Consider the following 18,972-nt stretch of genomic DNA (forward strand, 5'->3'; position numbering starts at 1 on the left):
TGGAGTGAGAGTCATTTATGAGAGGTTTTTGTTCTTCACTATATGAAATCAAATTAATCTTGAGTAAATCAGATTGAAGAAAATGGAAACATATCAGCTTGACAGATTTGTGTCCAAGACAATTGGTCTATGTTATTTTTTAACCTGGATGACACAGATAGAATTTGTTATTAAAATAATAAAACCTGTGCAGTTATAGGCAAAGACAGGATTAAAATTTCAATGGACAGGGTTGCCAAATTTTGATATGAGAGGAATTATAATGTCTATTTAATATATCAAACCAACTGTTAATAACAAGTTTTTCCTACTTCCTTGAAGTCCGCCTGTGGATAAATATAATCCTTTGAGGGAACCATATCATTAGAACTGAGACTATGGAGAACCAGTAATGTCAGAAACTATGAGCATTGCTAATGTCTAAAAAGTAATAAATTGAGAAAAAGAACCATCATTCTTCTATTCCAGTCTTATAATTCTTAATGACTACTGGTAGTTGGTTTGAGGTGATATTATAAAAGTTTTATGTGACAAATAAAATTTCAGAAGGCCTCATAATCATTAATTAAATTTTTCCTCATCCCATCCCAAAGAAGTAGTCCAATTCTATTATTCTTGCTTTTGAACCTGGAAAATTGAGTAATAATATCAATATAAAATAATTTTATTCACTTCAACTTTATTGCATCTAAAAATATCATTGTCTCTCAAAAGTGAAGAATAAAACGGTAACATGAAAGCAGATTTTGGCTCAATAAGACTTTTTAAAAAAAATTAAATAATACGTTTGTGGGTGATCTTGTCTTTACCAATTCTGTTCACTTGAGTTTGAGCTTGTTTTGGTTTTTTTGTCTTAAAAATGGCCTTTGGTGTTGAACACTGGTCAGATATGCAGATGACACCACCCTTATGGCAGAAAGTGAAGAAAAACTAAATAGCCTCTTGATGAAAGTGAAAGTGGAGAGTGAAAAAGTTGGCTTAAAGCTCAACATTCAGAAGACTAAGATCATGGCATCTGGTCTCATCTGCTGCTGCTGCTGCTGCTAAGTCACTTCAGTTGTGTCCGACTCTGTGTGACCCCATCACTTCATGGCAAATAGATGGGGAAACAGTGGATGACTTTATTTTTCTGGGCTCCAAAATCACTGCAAATGGTGATTGCAGCCATGAAATTAAAAGATGCTTACTCCTTGGAAGGAAAGTTATGACCAGCCTAGACAGCATATTAAAAAGCAGAGACATTACTTTGTCAACAAAGGTCTGTCTAGTCAAGGCTATGGTTTTTCCAGTGGTCATGTATGGATGTGAGAGTTGGACTATAAAGAAAGCTGAGGGCCGAAGAATTGATGCTTTTGAACTGTGGTGTTGGAGAAGACTCTTGAGAGTCCCTTGGACTGCCAGGAGATCCAACCAGTCCTTCCTAAAGGAGATCAGTCCTGGGTATTCATTGGTAGGACTGATTTTGAAGCTGAAACTCCAATACTTTGGCCACCTGATGCGAAGAGCTGACTCATTGGAAAAGACCCTGATGCTGGGAGGGATTGGGGGCAGGAGGAGAAGGGGATGACAGAGGATGAGATGGTTGGATGGCATCACCAACTCAATGGACATGGGTTTGGATGGACTCTGGGAGTTGGTGATGGACAAGGAAGCCTGGTGTGCTGCAGTTTATGGGGTCACAAAGAGGTGTACACGACTGAGTGACTAAACTGAACTGAACTGAACTGGTCTATTCTCAGTCAGCTAAGCAGTGTCCCTGTTGGTGCTGGTTACTGGGCACACTTGTTCTGCATCCCTTGAATCACTGTATCCTTAATAGTATTGATACTTGCCTTCCAAAGCAATATTAGGATGTTACATTTAAAAAGGTCATTTTTCTTCCATTATATGAACTATCAAATAGGATATCATTGGCTAAAAGCAGAGAATATTCAACCCAAGTGAAAGTAACATAAACAATAAGGCTATTTCTTATTTCAGTTGAAGCCCAGAGGTAGAGAAGTCTAAGCACAGTGAGGCCTAGTTTTCTGCATTGTCTTGCCTTGCCCTCTGGCGGGATAGATAGATGACCTCTGTCAGATAACTATAGCAGTTCCACACTGCCACACTCAAGCAGAAAGAGACCTCTTCCTTGTGTCTTGTCTGAAGAGCCAGGAAACCTTTGCCCCAGGAGACTTCTCCTCCCATTTCAGTGGCCAGAATTGGGACATTTGTCCATGATTATATCAAGCACTGTCAAGAACAGAGAGCCTGAGAATGGTTGATTGTGAATGGCTTAAGATCAATCAAGATTCACTCCCGAGTCTGGAATGGGGCTCACTTTTCCTGAAGTGGGTGGGTGGGTAGGGATTATGGAAGAAGATAAATCTTGAATAAAATCAGGATTCTGGTGAGCAGAAGCAAAGGTAGAAGCAATGTCTGCTACAATTTTCTTTTTCTTACTGGTCTTGTGATGACTATAATTCTTTAAAACTTTGCATATGGGATGGTTGAGCCATTATGTTTTACTTTTAACAAGCTGCTTTGTCTTGATATTATTTCCAAATTTCCACTGGGAATCCTACTTCCTCTTAAAACTAGTGGTGAATAGATGTAAGGACAAAGATGATTTAGGTGTATTGCCACTATTCCAGCTACTCCACCTCCAAAAAATATACACATTCTAGGTTAAAAAGTTCAGTTTTCGATGCAAACTACTTTTAAAAAGTATCTAAGTAAAAGCAGAATGCTTGTTATGAAAATAGCACTTGCAGCTTCCAAATAAATCTCTTAGCCTCTTGACCAGATTTCCATTCCTAAACCCTCCTGTAAGAAATTCTGGAGCCATCACTTTTGGAACCCTGTTGTATTTCTTTCCTATCACCCCTCAGAAGAAAGTGGTTTGGATGCTGGTGCAAGTTCTGGCTTTACCGTATAGGTCACATTTTTGCTTGTTGATTTTTCAATTCACTGGATTTTGATCATATTCCCAAGAGCCTACTTTATTCTGACTGTCTGAGAAGGTAAACTGAGCAGAGCTTGGGGAGCCTGGAGGGAGAGGACTGCTAAGTGGCAATAGATCTCCTGGAAGACAATGTACACACCCAAACAAAATCCAAGGAGCAGATTTTGTTGGTCAGAAATGAGTCTGAGGTCAGAGAGCCCTTTGTAAACCAGGCAGAAAATCAAAGATAGATTGGTATTTGGACAATAGGCCTGGGATGGAGTGGTGAGTAGCTGGGGAGACAGTTTCAGGAGCTAGGCTGATTAGTTTCATTTTTGAATGGTTTTGACTTGGAAAGACAACTTTGGAAAGTGTTGTCAAGTTGTATTTTCTAGAGAGTCAGACTCAATGCAGCCAAACAAGCAGATTGTGTCTGAGCCATCTTTTATCCACATTCTTCCACCAGTGGCTCACTCTCCTGACAATGTTACACTTGAAGAGATAAGAGTTTTTCTTTAGGCTAGACTCACTATGATCACTTGCCAATCAAGACAGTCATCAGATGCTGGTAACCACACCAGTTAGCTTCAGGAGGCACTAATTACCAGTTTTCTGGAATGCCTCCTTTACCCTGAGAAAATTTAAGACAGCTTTCAGGCAGTTTGAAGACACAATCTTTAGTTTCAGAGACTTGTTTCTCCTGTTGTCTTACGTCCTTGCTTGCCATCTTGGCTGTCCCCACACTTCTAAATGTCTTTAGACATGATGGAACCACAACCCTGGGAAGTGATTGAAACATGACTATGAAGAAAACTGGTAGTTAATAAATGTGAGTCTGGTTAGGATTTTTTATGTAAACATGAGAAAACAGGTAATTCAGAACAGAGGACAACAGGGCTGTGAGCATTCAACCAGACCAGAGCCAACTGTCCCCCTAATTCTACCTGTTTGAGTCATTATAAAAAAATCCTAACCAGACTCGACTGAGCAACTTCATTTTCACTTTTCACTGTCATGCACTGGAGAAGGAAATGGCAACTCACTCCAGTGTTCTTGCCTGGAGAATCCCAGGGACAGTGGGGGCTGGTGGGCTGCCATCTATGAGGTCGCACAGAGTCGGACACGACTGAAGCGACTTAGCAGCAGCAGCAGTAGCAGCAATATTGGGAAGCAGGGGATGGAAGGTAAGGACTGAGTAGTAAATATCTCACATTCATGCAGGGTAAAATTTCCTGAAACATTTTAAACTAGAAAATTTGGATGGACAAAAAAACAAAAAGAAAGAAATTGCAGAAACTTACCAAAGACCTTTTGTCTAAAGGTATTTTCAAAAGTACTACATTTTAGGATAATTTTAAAGTCTTCTTTAAATTTTTCTTTAAATTATAGTCATTTTTCAAATTCAAAGGTAAAAAAGTGATTGGAATATTTTTTAGTATCTGTGTAATTTAGCTAGTTCTGTCATCATAATCATCTGTAAAACAGGTAAAGTAAATAATAACTTTGGAAGGTAAAAACTAACCTTAGTTATTTCATATAATTAAACTATTTTATACAGATTTTTTTCTACAATGAAAAGATGAAGGTTTGACTAGAAAAGATAAATGTGAAAATTTGAATTTAGAAATTCAGATACATTAAATTTGATTTTATTTTAAATGCTAAGTAGGAAATAACTAGTTAATTGTTATGAAGAAGTTATCATGTTTGAACATACCTGTTAAATTTTTATTATACTGGAGACTCAGTATATATATTGTGGTGGGAGTTTTCTCCTTCACAAACAGCATCCTAATGGATATGTATGATGGTGTCATTAGTATCGCTGATGTGAATATTTGCTTTGAAATTTAAGCCAGCAGCTCTGGAAACTGCTATAAATACTCTAAAATAATAATATTGTGAGTATTTATATATCATTTCCACTGGATCATCGAAAAAGCAAGAGAGTTCCAGAAAAACATCTATTTCTGCTTTATTGACTATGCCAAAGCCTTTGACTGTGTGGATCACAATAAAATATGGAAAATTCTGAAAGAGATGGGAATACCAGACCACCCGACCTCCCTCTTGAGAAACCTGTATGCAGGTCAGGAAGCAACAGTTAGGACTGGACATGGAACAACAGACTGGTTCCAAATAGGAAAAGGAGTACGTCAAGGCTGTATATTGTCACCCTGCTTATTTAACTTATATGCAGAGTACATCATGAGAAACGCTGGGATGGAAGAAGCACAGCTGGAATGAAGATTGCCAGGAGAAATATCAATAACCTCAAATATGCAGATGACACCACCCTAATGGCAGAAAGTGAAGAAGAACTAAAGAGCCTCTTGATGAAAGTGAAAGTGGAGAGTGAAAAAGTTGGCTTAAAGCTCAACATTCAGAAGACTAAGATCATGGCATCTGGTCTCATCACTTCATGGGGACTATAGATAGATTGCAAATAGATGGGGAAACAGTGGGAATAGTGGCTGACTTTATTTTTTTTTTTTTTTTATTCTTCCAATTTTATTTTATTTTTAAACTTTACATAATTGTATTAGTTTTGCCAATGACTTTATTTTTCTGGGCTCCAAAATCACTGCAAATGGTGATTGCAACCATGAAATTAAAAGACGCTTACTCCTTGGAAGGAAAGTTATGACCAGCCTAGACAGCATATTAAAAAGCAGAGACATTACTTTGTTAACAAAGGTCCATCTAGTCAAGGCTGTGGTTTTTCCAGTGGTCATGTACGGATGTGAGAGTTGGACTATAAAGAAAGCTGAGGGCCGAAGAATTGATGCTTTTGAACTGTGGTGTTGGAGAAGACTCTTGAGAGTCCCTTGGACTGCAAGGAGATCCAACCAGTCCTTCCTAAAGGAGATCAGTTCTTGGTGTTCATTGGAAGGACCGATGCTGAAGCTGAAACTCCAATACTTTGGCCACCTGATGCGAAGAGCTGATTCATTTGAAAAGATTCTGATGCTGGGAAAGATTGAGGGCAGGAGGAGAAGGGGACGACAGAGGATGAGATGGTTGGATGGCATCACCAACTCAATGGACATGAGTTTGGGTGGACTCTGGGAGTTGGTGATGGACAGGGAGGCCTGGTTTGTTGTGGTTCATGGGGTCACAAAGAGTCAGACACGACTGAGTGACTGAACTGAACTGAAATGTATCATTTTTTATAAGCGTGTTTTTCATTTTTATCTTACATGTACCAAAAAAATGACTTACAATTTGTGTAACTGTGGTAATTGGAAAAAGCTGTTGAGATGTGAGGTTTCTAAAATCAATAGCAAATGGATGTGATCATTGTTCATAGCATACTTGGTTTGAAATATCTCGTTTTAATGTTATCATTTCATATGTTTATGTGATTTTAATGTTGCTAAATGGCACCTAATTAATACATTTATGCAGTGTATAAAAATGCACTGAGTGCCACAAATTCTTCTGCTGCTATATTTTTTTATAGTGATGTACACTGCTTAATGCATGCTTTTATTTAAAAATCATTTTTGTAAATGTTTGCTATTTGCACTTTCTCTTTGAGCACAGCCACAATCTTACACCACAATTCAGTATGAGAAATCATCAAAGCAATTAGCTTAGAAGTACTTCTCCATTTACCACAGGATTTAAATTATTTTTGACAATTATGGGTAAGATTGCTCGTACATTATCTTAGGTCAGGTTCTGTAGAAGCAGTTCTGAGACAAGGATTGTAAGAACGAGTGGTTTGTTGGGCCAAGCTCTCAGGAAAAGGATGGTAAGGGAAGCAGGATGAAGGAGGGGAAGATGTCTGTGCGGAATATCTCAGTGGAAACAGGTTACCGTTTGCGCATATAGTGAAACTCCAGAGCACAAATGGCATCACAGAGTTGGTCTCATCTTGAAGCGAGTGGACTGGTCTTCTGTGCCCCATGTCAGCCAATCATTGCTTGGGGTTGGCTCTCAAAGGTGGGTGGGAGAGTAGCCTCCTGGGTGAGATTATTCCCATTTGGCCCAGGACAGTTCTCCAGAGGAGAAATTTAGACCTGTGAATTATCAGCATCTTGATGATGGGAATTCTAGTTCATCAAGGTGACTGCGCCTAGCTTCATCAGCAGTCTTTATGTAGATAAATAACAATTTAAAAGAGAACTGGGACTTCCCTGGTGCTCCAGTGGCTAAGACTCCAGGTTCCCAATGCAGGGGGCCCAGGTTCTGTCTCTGGTCAAGGAACTAGATCCCACACACACAATTAAAGATCCAACATGCTGCAACAAAGACTGGAGGTCCCGTGTGCCACAAGTAAGACCTGGCACAAATAAGTAAATAAAAAAACAAAACAAAAACAGAACTTACTAGACCTAGGTTCTGTCTCTTCCTCCTCCCCAGCAGATACACCCCTGCACATCCACATTTGTAATCAAATATAGATGGAAATTCAAACTGTATTCAAGTTCTTTTGATTACAAAAACAATTTGAAAGCATAAATGAAGAATGGACTGTGGATCTATTCCCTTTTCTGGTTGCTTGCCAAATAGAAATAGAGAATTTCTGTGGCTCTGTGTGTGTGTGCTCAGTTGTGTCCAACTCTTTTCGACCCCATGGATTGTAGCCTGCCAGGCTCCTCTGTGGAATTTTCCAGGCAAGAGTACTGTAGTGGGTTGACATTTGCTACTCCAGGGGAACTTCATAACCCATGGATCAAAGCTACATCTCTTATGTCTCCTGCACTGGCAAGTGGATTCCCTACCATTGTGCCACCTGGGAATCCCTTTCTGTGGCTACGTCTGCTGTTAAAATGCATTTATGTGGATCATGAACGAAATGAGTTCCTTGAGAGAGGACCTGAGATACTGTCCATGAAGACTTGAAAGTAAAAGTCAGCCCAGTCATGTCCAACTCTTTGTGACCCCATGGACTATATAGTCCATGGAATTCTCTAGGCCAGAATACTGGAGTGGGTAGCATTTCCCTTCTCCAGGGGATCTTCCCAACCCAGGGATCAAACCCAGGTCTCCTGCATTGCAGGTGGATTCTTTACCAGCTGAGCCGCAAGGGAAGCCCAAGAATATTGGAGTGGGTAGCCCATCCCTTCTCCAGCAGATCTTCCCTACCCAGGAATAGAGGTCTCCTGCACTGCAGTCTGATTATTTACCAACTGAGCTATCATGGAAGCTCAAGGGTGTTTTAAATGCCAAAAACACCCAGGCAAGCTTTTTACCAGGCTTAATACTCCTATTTGAGATCCTTTATTTGTGGATGCCTTATTGTTGTCTATATATGCATAACCGATTCAGAGAGAACCCAACACTTAATTTGTTTAATGAATGAAATCTTGAATTCTTTATCTGCTATAGATTGTTATGTCATACAGAAGAACAGCAGACTTTGTTTCTTCCTAATGGAATATTTCCAACCCACTTTTTCTTCCTATTACAGAGCTGTTAGAGAAGGTATCTTCTTTGAAAAATAATTTTGTTTCTTTCTTACTACTTATCCGAATAACAAAATACCTTAAGAAACTGAGTAACTTGAATGAGGATGGTAAAATGTCAATTAATATCAATGATTTAAAGAGTTTTTATTGTTTTAAATCTCCAAATAGTTTACAAGGGCATAGAGGACATATTATAAAAATGCTTTAAATTGCTTTAAAGTAGAAGACATTGACATGGTAGAAATAAACAATAGTAAGTCTTCATTTTAGATCAAAGAAATATTTGTTGCTAATAATATTCACTCTGATTGCATCTGTATTTGATTATTCCAAAGTATTAAATAAGAATAATGACATGCAAATAAACTAAATAATAAACAGACATTAATTCAGTCTACAGCTCAAGCTGATCCTGTAGCCTTTTCACTCTGCATAGGGCTTTGCTAATACTTCCTGTAGAACACAAAGCCTAGGAAAATTCTGAATTAAAAGTATTTTGGAGCATAGTGGCCTTGTTATTGGGAAGGTGACTTGTAGGGATCCTATGAAAATGATTTCTTTATCACTTTGAAATCTAATGCCATTGGGTATCTTTTTACTACCAACATTTAGTCTTCGTGCCACAATGCAGGAAGTTGAGGGGATAAAGTAAAAGAGAATTTTAAACTTACTTTTAATATCAAACCATAATATGTCCCTTCCTCAGGCCGTAGTTTCCTTTATGTAATTGTTCATTTGTCTACATTTGTATTTTCCTCCAGTCTAGAAATAGAAATTTTGTTGAATTAGCAAAATTCCTTTTTAATCTATATGCTTAATAATTTATTTTCCAATGTTTGTTTATTTCATTCATTGTCATGCTTTTTAAAATATTGTTATAAGAAAGATAGAATATCTTAAAAATATGATGTCTCATTGTCAAACTTCTTCAGATTAAGCCTGGAACTCATGGCAACATGAAATAATGAAAGAACCCAATGTGTTAGAATTTAGAGCCTTTTATAGAGCAGACATTTTATTTGGCTAATGTATTTTTTTCCAGACTTCATTTTATGTAATCGTTGTTTTCTAACAGCTTAAACAGTTTGAGGTCCCTCAATCTCCTTTGACTGCTCAATAATCATAATATCATGTGATATTTTTGTTGCTTCCAGAAACTTCCAATTAAGTGATGAAGACCACTGGATTTACCAGGCTGTTTTGGATCAGTATCCTGGGGATCTCTGTGGCAGAAGGACTTTGTATCTGGACATGTTACAAAGATGTCTTCCACACAAATCGAGGCATGATTTGGTGAGTGCTCGACCTTATATTAGAGAAGGAAATGGCAACCCACTCCAGTGTTCTTGCCTGGAGAATCCCAGGGACCGGGGAGCCTGTTGGGCTGCCGTCTATGGGGTCACATAGAGTCGGACACGACTGAAGTGACTTAGCTTCAGTCCTTGTATACTGCCAAGCTAAATTGTTTTGGTGGTCAATAATTACTAAACTATACGCATGCACACACACACACACACACACGCACACACTCTCTCTCTCTCTCTCTCACACACACACACATCTTCCCTGGTGGCTCAGCAATAACAGAATCCCCTGCAATGCAGGAGACCAGTCTGCCATGTGGGAAATCTGAGTTTGATTCCTGGGTCAGGAAGATCCCCTACAGGAGGAAATGGCAAACCACTCCAGTATTCTTGCCTGGGAAATCCCATGGACAGAGGAGCCTGGCAGGCTACAGTCCATAGCGTCGCATTAATTGGAGATGACTTAACAACTAAACCACCACCATACACACACACACACATACACACACACACACACATACGTATTTTAAAAAGTTATTTTTAATTGAAGGATAATTGCTTTACAATGTTATATTGGTTTTTGCAATACATCAACATGAATCAGCTATGGGTATACACATATGTTCCCTCCCTCTTGATCTTCCTACTCACCTCCCACCCCAAACCACTCCTCTAGGTTGTCACAGAGCAGCAGGTATATATATGTATATATATATGTGTGTATATATATATACACTTTAAATGGTGCTCTAAAATTATTTTCTCCTAAACTCTAGAAAATAATAGGGTTATATGAAGGGTTATATGAAGGGTTATATATAGGGTTATATAATAATAGGGTTATAGGTATGAAGTCTGTTGTTTTACAAGACAGCATGGTGCATAACTATGCTAAAGCCTTTGACTGTGGATCACAACAAACTGTGGAAAATTCTCAAAGAAATGGAAATACCAGACCACCTTACCTCCCTCCTGAGAAACTTGTATGCTGGTCAAAAAGCAACAGTTAGAACTGGACATGAAACAACAGACTAGTTCAGAATTGGGAAAGGAGTACCTCAAGGCTGTATATTGTCACTCTGCTTATCTAACTTCTATGCAGAGTACATCATGTGAAATGCTGGACTGGATTGAATCAAGATTGCTAGGAGAAATAGCAACAACCTCAAATATGCAGATGATACTATCTTAATGGCAGAAATTGAAGAGGAACTAAAGAGCCTCTTGATGAGAGTGAAACAGGAAAGTAAAAAAGCCGACTTAAAACTCAACATTCAAAAAAAACTAAGATCATGGCATCCAGTGCCATCACTTCATGGCAAATAGATGGGAAAAAATGGAAACAGTGACATATTTTATTTTCTTGGTCTCTAAAATCACTGTGGATGATGACTGCAGCCACAGAATTAAAAGACGCTTGCTCCTTGAAAGGAAAGCTATGACAAACCTAGACAATGTATTAAAAAGCAGAAACATCACTTTGCTGACAAAATCCCATCTAGTTAAAGCTATTGTTTTTCCAGTAGTCATGTATGGATGTGAGGTTTGGACCATAAAGCAGGCTGAGTGCCAAAGAAATTGATGCTTTTGAATTGTGGTTATAGAGAAGATTCTTGAGAGTTCCTTGGACAGTAAAGGATCAAACCATAGGAAAGGATCAATCCATAGGAAATCAACTATGAGTATTCATTGGAAGGACTGATGCTGCAACTGAAGCTCCAATGGTTTGGCCACCTGATGCAAAGAGCCAACTCATTGGAAGACCCTGATGCTGGGAAAGATTGAGGGCAGTAGGAAAAGGGACAACAGAGGATGAGATGGTTGGATGGCATCGCTGACTCAATGGACATGAGTTTGAGCAAGCTCAGGGAGATGGTGAAGGACAGGGAAGGCTGGTGTGCTGCATGCAGTTCATGGGGTCACAGAGTCGGATATGACTTAGCAACTGAACAACAACATGTTGCATAAAAAGATGGGAGACCCCTCTGGCAACATTTATTCTGTGGCTTACCCCAGAGAGCTTCACCATGGTCCTCTGGGTTGCTCTGCTTGTGTTTGACTTCCAGGTGTCTGCAAATTCACCTGCCCATGTCAGAGGTTCTGCCATTCCTTGAGTCTTGCCAGAAAATGGGTTTTGCCCTTCCATTCACACAGCCTGCCGCATCTCAATCCTTCTAGTCATGGGGAAGCCAAAACTTGCCTTAGGAGCTTGTGTCTACCTACACCATCCCCACCACAACTCCACTTGATCCCCTAGATGGGTCTGAACATAAATGCCCCAAATTCATAAATCAGAGTCTTGTCTGAAGTTTCCCTGAGACAGGCCTGGGAAGTTACGGTTACATTCTTTACTGGACAAGACCACAGAGACAAGGAAACAGAAGTTACCGTGTCACCAATGAATTTCACAGTAATTCACTTTAAAACATATATGTAAACAAACATGTATGGACTCCTACCTTTTAAATATTATAGGCCATGCCATAAAATAGTATTACATACTCTGTACTTTTGTAATTGTTTTAAATCAAGTAACAATACTTGAGGGAGGAGGATGGGAGGGAGTTTCAACAGGAGAGAATATATGTATACCTATGGCTGATTCACGTTGTGCTTTGACAGAAAACAAAAATTCTGTAAAGTAATTATTCTTCAATAAAACAATAAATAAATTAAAAAAACAATACTAACGTGTATAGAATTTATTTTATGTCAGTCATGTAGTGCACATAATAGTGGATGAGAGAAGTACTATAATCATCCTTACTTTTCAGGTGAAGAAACTGAAGCAAAGGCCACACAACTAGTTATGACCAACCTCTCCTATCCCATTAATCCCCATTCAGTTATTTGTTTTCCTTCTGACCTTTATTTTATTGCAAATTCTTGTTATGCAAAAAATATGTTATATAATATTAATAATTCATTCTAGATTTTATACAAGTCCTAATTTATTAAGTTGGAGCTTTCATTTTATTCCTTATTGATTCCATTTGTATCTGTGACCAGCTGTCATTTTGAACTGTGTGTAGATTTTTGTATTTGCCTACTGTTAATACGATAAAGATTTTTGCATTTACTTCTTACACTGGGATAATTAGTATGCATTTCTGTATGATGTGTACATCCTTTCTTAGTGTTTGACAAGTTTTAAGCATAGTCTTGGCTTTGAGGACTAAAGCTAAGAATTTATAGAATGGATTTTAGTAGCTGATATTTGATTTAAGTGAAGCCATAGCCTATTTCATTATGTACTTAGTTCAGTTCAGTCGCTCAGTCATGTCCGACTCTTTGTGACCCCATGGACTGCAGCAGGACAGGCCTCCCTGTCCATCACCAACTCAAACTCATGTCCATTGAGTCGGTGATGCCATCCAACCATCTCATCCTCTGTCGTCCCCTTCTCCTCCTGCCTTCAATCTTTCCCAGCATCAGGGTCTTTTCCAATGAGTCAGCTCTTCGCGTCAGGTGGCCAAAGTATTGGAGTTTCAGCTTCAGCATCAGTCCTTCCAATGAACATCCAGGACTGATCTCCTTTAGGATGGACTAGTTGGATCTTCTTGCAGTCCAAGGGACTCTCAAGAGTCTTCTCCAATACCACAGTTCAAAGGCATCAATTCATTGGTGCTCCACTTTCTTTATAGTCCAACTCTCACATCCATCCATGACTACTGGAAAAACCATAGCTTTGACTAGATGGACATTTGTTGGCAAAGTAATGTCTCTGCTTTTTAATATGCTGTCTAGGTTGGTCATAGCTTTTCTTCCTAGGAGCAAGCGTCTTTCAATTTCATGGCTGCAGTCATCATCTGCAGTAGTTCTGAGCCCCCAAAAGTAAAGTTTCTCACTGTTTCCACTGTTTCCCCATCTATTTGCCATGAAGTATTGGGACCAGATGCAATGATCTTAGTTTTCTGCATGTTGAGCTTTAAGCCAGCTTTTTCACTCTCCTCTTTCACTTTCATCAAGAGGCTCTTTAGTTCTTCTTCACTTTCTGCCATAAGGGTGGTGTCATCTGCATATATGAGGTTATAGATATTTCTCCTGGCAGTCTTGATTCCAGCTTGTGCTTCTTCCAGCCCAGTGTTTCTCATGATGTACTCTGCATATAAGTTAAATAAGCAGGGTGATGATATACAGCCTTCATGTACTCATTTCCCTATTTTGAACCAGTCTTTTGTTCCATGTCCAGTTCTAACTGTTGCTTCCTGACCTGCATACAGATTTCTTAAGAGGCAGTCCAGGTGGTCTGATACTCCCATCTCTTGAAGAATTTTCCATAGTTTATTGTGATCCACGCAGTCAAAGGCTTTGGTGTAGTCAATAAAGCAGAACTAGATGTTTTTCTGGAACTCTCTTGTTTTTTCAATGATCCAGTGGTTGTTGGCAATTTGATCGCTGGTTCCTCTGCCCTTTGTAAATCCAGCTTGAACATCTGGAAGTTCATGGTTCACATATACTGTTGAAGCCTGGCTTGGAGAGTTTTGAGCATTACTTTACTAGCGTGCAAGTTGAGTGCAGTTGTGTGGTAGTTTGAGCATTCTTTGGCATTGCCTTTCTTTGGGATTGGAATGAATACTGACCTTTTCCAGTCCTGTGGCCACTGCTGAGTTTTCCAAATTTGCGGCATATTGAATGCAGCACTTTCACAGCATCATCTTTTAAGATTTGAAATAGCTCAACTGGAATTCCATCACCTCTACTAGCTTTGTTTGTAGTGATGCTTCCTAAGGCCCACTTGACTTCACATTCCAGGATATCTGGCTCTAGGTGAGTGATCATACCACTGTTTACTTAATTAACCATCAGATCAGATCAGATCAGATCAGTCGCTCAGTCATGTCCGACTCTTTGCGACCCCATGAATCACAGCACGCCAGGCCTCCCTGTCCATCACCAACTCCCAGAGTTCACCCAGACTCACGTCCATCGAGTCAGTGATGCCATCCAGCCATCTCATCCTCTGTCGTCCCCTTCTCCTCTTGCCCCCAATCCCTCCCAGGATCAGAGTCTTTTCCAATGAGTCAACTCTTCTCATGAGGTGGCCAAAATACTGGAGTTTCAGCTTTAGCATCATTCCTTCTAAAGAAATCCCAGGGCTGATCTCCTTCAGAATGGACTGTTTGGATCTCCTTGCAGTCCAAGGGACTCTCAAGAGTCTTCTCCAACACCACAGTTCAAAAGCATCAATTCTTCGGTGCTCAGCCTTCTTCACAGTCCAACTCTCACATCCATACATGACCACAGGAAAAACCATAGCCTTGACTAGATGGACCTTTGTTGGCAAAGTAATGTCTCTGCTTTTGAATATGCTATCTAGGTTGGTCATAACTTTCCTTCCAAGGAGTAAGTGTCTTTTAATTTCATGGCTGCAGTCACCATCTGCAGTGATTTTGGAGCCCAGAAAAATAAAGTCTGACACTGTTTCCACTGTTTCCCCATCTATTTCCCATGAAGTGATGGGACCAGATGCCATGATCTTCGTCTTCTGAATGTTGAGCTTTAAGCCAACTTTTAATTAACCATACCTAAATTATAATTTTTTTTTAAGTAGGTGCCACCTTATCTTTTTTGCGAGGTTATAATATATTAAATTCAGAGATGTGGTCTATACTAGTAAAATGAAGAATTATTTAGGTCGACAACTCTTAATTTCAGGTGACATACCTTTATATAGGGGCCTCCCAGGTGGCACTAGTGGTAAAGAATCTGCCTGCCAGTGCAGGATATGCAAGACACATGGGTTCAATCCCTCGTTCAGGAAGAACCCCTGGATAAGGGAATAGCTAGCCACTCCAGTATTCTTGCTGTAAGTCCCATGGATGGGGGAGCCTGGCAGGCTACAGCCCATGGGGTCACAAAGAGTTGGACATGACTGAGCAATTGAGCTCTCATAGACACACACACACCTTTTTATAAGGAGTATTTCAGAATCACCTACAGAGGTTTTTCAAACTCTTAAGGCTATCTCTCTTCCTCTTCTTTCTCTTAAGACTCAGACCTCCCAGGGTTGGTATTCACTGGCAGTAGGAACTATTGATATCCGTGTAAGAATGTCATGCCCTTCAAGAGCATAGGATGGGAAGAGCTACTGTCAGTGCTATAATTATTGTAAGTTTAGATGTTCTAATATCTGATTGTTTCCCTAATCAATGGCAAACTGAGTTTTTAGAATTATTATCGCAATTTTTAATGTTTATTAGCACATGTCTAACCAAAGCACCTGAAGTCGTTATTAATATAACAAAACTGATTTAGATAGAGTATTTTTAAAATTATATGCAGGGGAAATCATGTTTTCTGCTCATAGATTCATTACCATATAGAAGTAGAAGTTGTTCTAAGACCACCTGGCCTGACTCCATCCTGTATGAGAACTTAAAAAGAATAAATGACTGGTCCTCAGTCACCAATTAGCCATGGACCCAGAAATCTGGGACTGGTACCTGATCCTGATTGTTGTATTTACTATTAAGATATTTGGTCTTCACTTTTCAAAATCATTGATTTTAATTCATTTTATTCACTTTTCTAGCAATGACATAACACATAAGCTCAGTTTCATAATAAGCATTTATCATCTGTTTTCTTTTCAGGTCGAACATGAGAAATATTGTAATCAATATCGCTTTGCTAAGGAGCAGCGAAGAATCCTGATATTGAGTTGGAATAAGAATCGGCAAGACTTTATACAGAAGGCTGTGCTGACACTGGCTGAAGCCTGTGCAACTCATGAAATGGAAAGCATGTTGGCTAAGGACAGGAAAAAGCAACAGGAAGTGTGTGCGGATCTGAAAGCCAAGGTGAGATGCTTTGCAGATGATGCTTCAGTATTTGCCTGAGTATTCATTTCAGAATTCACTTTTCCTGTTTGTTCAATTCCAACCTAAGATTTCTCTAAAAAGCCTATTTTGAATACAATTGTTAGCTTGAACTATATGAAACTGCAATTCCTTTAAGTCAAAACATTATAAACAATCAACAGTTTCATACAGTTCAACCTGAAGTCGAACAGGAGGTAAGTATTGAAGTTTTGATTGTGAATATCCAATACCAACTACGAATGCTATACATCAGCATGGGGTACGGGATGAAAATGCAGTGTAATTATAGAGTAAATGTCTGATACTTGTTCAGACTCAGGAACCTCTCATTCTCTTTAAAGAGTTTTTTTAAAAAAGGATCCAGTTACGAAGAGGAGGGAGGATTTGTGAACAGATACGTTGGGGAGAGCTTGACAGGCTGTGTGAGCTCTCAACAAAGTGAGATGGGGAGCAGATTGGGTTTTCCTCCTGCCCAGACCCAGCGAGGAACCTCCAGGATGGCTTGGAGAGTTGAGTGGGTAACCCTTGTAGTGGAGTCTTGGGGACTGGTGTCTGAGGCTCGCAGGGAAGTACTGCTGCTGCTGCTGCTGCTAAGTCGCTTCAGTCGTGTCTGACTCTGTGTGACCCCAGAGACAGCAGCCCACCAGGCTTCCCTGTCCCTGGGATTCTCCAGGCAAGAACACTGGAGTGGGCTGCCATTTCCTTCTCCAATGCATGAAAGTGAAGTCGCTCAGTCGTGTCCGACTCTAGGGACCCCATAGACTGCAGCCCACCAGGCTCCTCCGTCCACGGGATTTTCCAGGCAAAAGTACTGGAGTGGGGTGCCATTGCCTTTGCAGGGAAGTACAGACAGCACAGAATCTGGAAGTACAGAGAAACTGCCTTAATGGCAGAACTGCAAACAAGAGTGGCTGCTGTGTTGGGAGTAATCGCACTCCTCAAATGGATCACGGGTGCATGAGTCCCAGAGGCCCCAGGTGGATTTGGCCTCCCTAGGAGTGTTGGAAGGGCCGTCAAACATAAATTGTATCATGTTTTAAACTTCTAAGTAAGGAAAATTATGATCGGGGGTGACACTGAATCCTCACAGCTAATGTGAGATGAATTTTTGTGTGGGTAAAGCTGTCCCTAAGGTGACCTGCCTACTTTGCAGGATGCCTGGGAGCTGTGATGTGCCCATTCCCCTTATACTTAAAGAGTAGAATGGCCTGACCCAATCAGACTGGAGGAGCTGAGACAGGAGGAGGAGTTGACTAATCCTTCGCTGTTGAAGTCCCTAGGCAGGGGACTGTTCGGACCTCACAGAATTGCTGAAAATACTATTAACCATGAAACTGTTGAACCAGGAGTTAGTGACCTTAGGCAGTTCTCTGAAACTTACTTCTGTAACTGCAGTATAATGCCAACTGCTTGTTTGTACTTGAGAAATAAAGATACATGCGACACACAAACACACACACACACAATTGTATTGAGGTACAGCATACACACAGTAAAGTGCACAGATCTTAACTTATTGATAAATGACATAGTAGGAGGATGTTGTAAACTTTTATTTTCTTGAAAGAAAAAATAAGCTGGTAGATGTTACATTATAGCAATTAATAGCATATAAAAACAAATGTCTTGGACTTCCCTGGTGATCCAGTGGCTGAGAATCTGCCTGCCAATTCAGGGGACATGAATTCAGTCCCTGGTGCGGGAAGATTCCACATGCCTCAGAGCGACTAAGCTCATGTACCACAGCCACTGACCCTGTACAGCTAGGGGCGTCTGCACTTTCTAGGGCCCTGGCGGCACAACTAATGGGTCTGTGTGCTGCAACTACTGAAGCCCTTCACCTGGAGCCGTGCTTCATCATAAGAGAAGCCCCCACAGTGAGAAGCCCATGCGTGGCAACGAGAGAGTAGTCCTTGCTCCCACAACCAGAGAAGAGCCCTCACAGCAACAAAGACCCAGCACAGCCATAAATAAATAAATTAAAAACCAAATAAATAAATGTCTCTATTAGAGGAAAAACTTCTCCTCTGCAGTTTTTTAAACAAAAAGATATTTATTTTGACATTGCATAAACTTAGGACCTAAAAGCAATAGAATTTACATGAAGCTTCCAAGGTGGCTCAGATGGTAAAGAATCTGCCTGCAATTTGGAAGACCCAGGTTTGATCCCTGGGTCAGGAAGATGCCCTGGAGAATAGAATAGCTACCCACTCCAGTATTCTTGCCTGGGAAACCCCATGGACAGAGGAACCTTGTGGGCTATAGCTCATGGAGTCACAAAAAGTTGGACATGACTGACAAACGCACACACACACAAAGCCCAATCTACCATGTCCTACAGAGCTAATGCACGTTTCATCTCCATCTGTGGCTGATAAGAAATACTCAGTGACTAAAAAAACACAAGAGAGGAAGGATGGTCAGGGGTCCTGCCAAATCCTTATATACGCCTAGTCTCTTTATACTCATTTTGCACACATTCAGGATGTGCTGAAGGGGATATT

The 18,972-nt window shown here is 40.1% G+C and overlaps 1 protein-coding gene and 1 non-coding gene across 9 annotated transcripts in view; both read left to right on the forward strand.

Moving 5' to 3' along the window:
• Positions 1-18,972, forward strand: part of CCDC148 (coiled-coil domain containing 148) — a 293,619-nt gene that overhangs the window by 117,765 nt on the left and 156,882 nt on the right. For all 8 annotated transcript variants that reach the window (XM_061437347.1, XM_061437319.1, XM_061437336.1 and 5 more), the window contains 2 exons: positions 9,495-9,633; positions 16,241-16,447. In XM_061437347.1, coding sequence (XP_061293331.1) covers positions 9,495-9,633; positions 16,241-16,447 — 346 coding nt within the window. The remainder of the gene's footprint in view (positions 1-9,494; positions 9,634-16,240; positions 16,448-18,972) is intronic.
• Positions 17,500-17,647, forward strand: LOC133236346 (U12 minor spliceosomal RNA). Its single transcript, XR_009732850.1, has one exon. It is a non-coding gene; the product is annotated as a U12 minor spliceosomal RNA (small nuclear RNA).

The sequence above is a fragment of the Bos javanicus genome, chromosome 2, assembly GCF_032452875.1.
Source record: "Bos javanicus breed banteng chromosome 2, ARS-OSU_banteng_1.0, whole genome shotgun sequence".
Classification (NCBI taxonomy): Eukaryota; Metazoa; Chordata; class Mammalia; order Artiodactyla; family Bovidae; genus Bos; species Bos javanicus.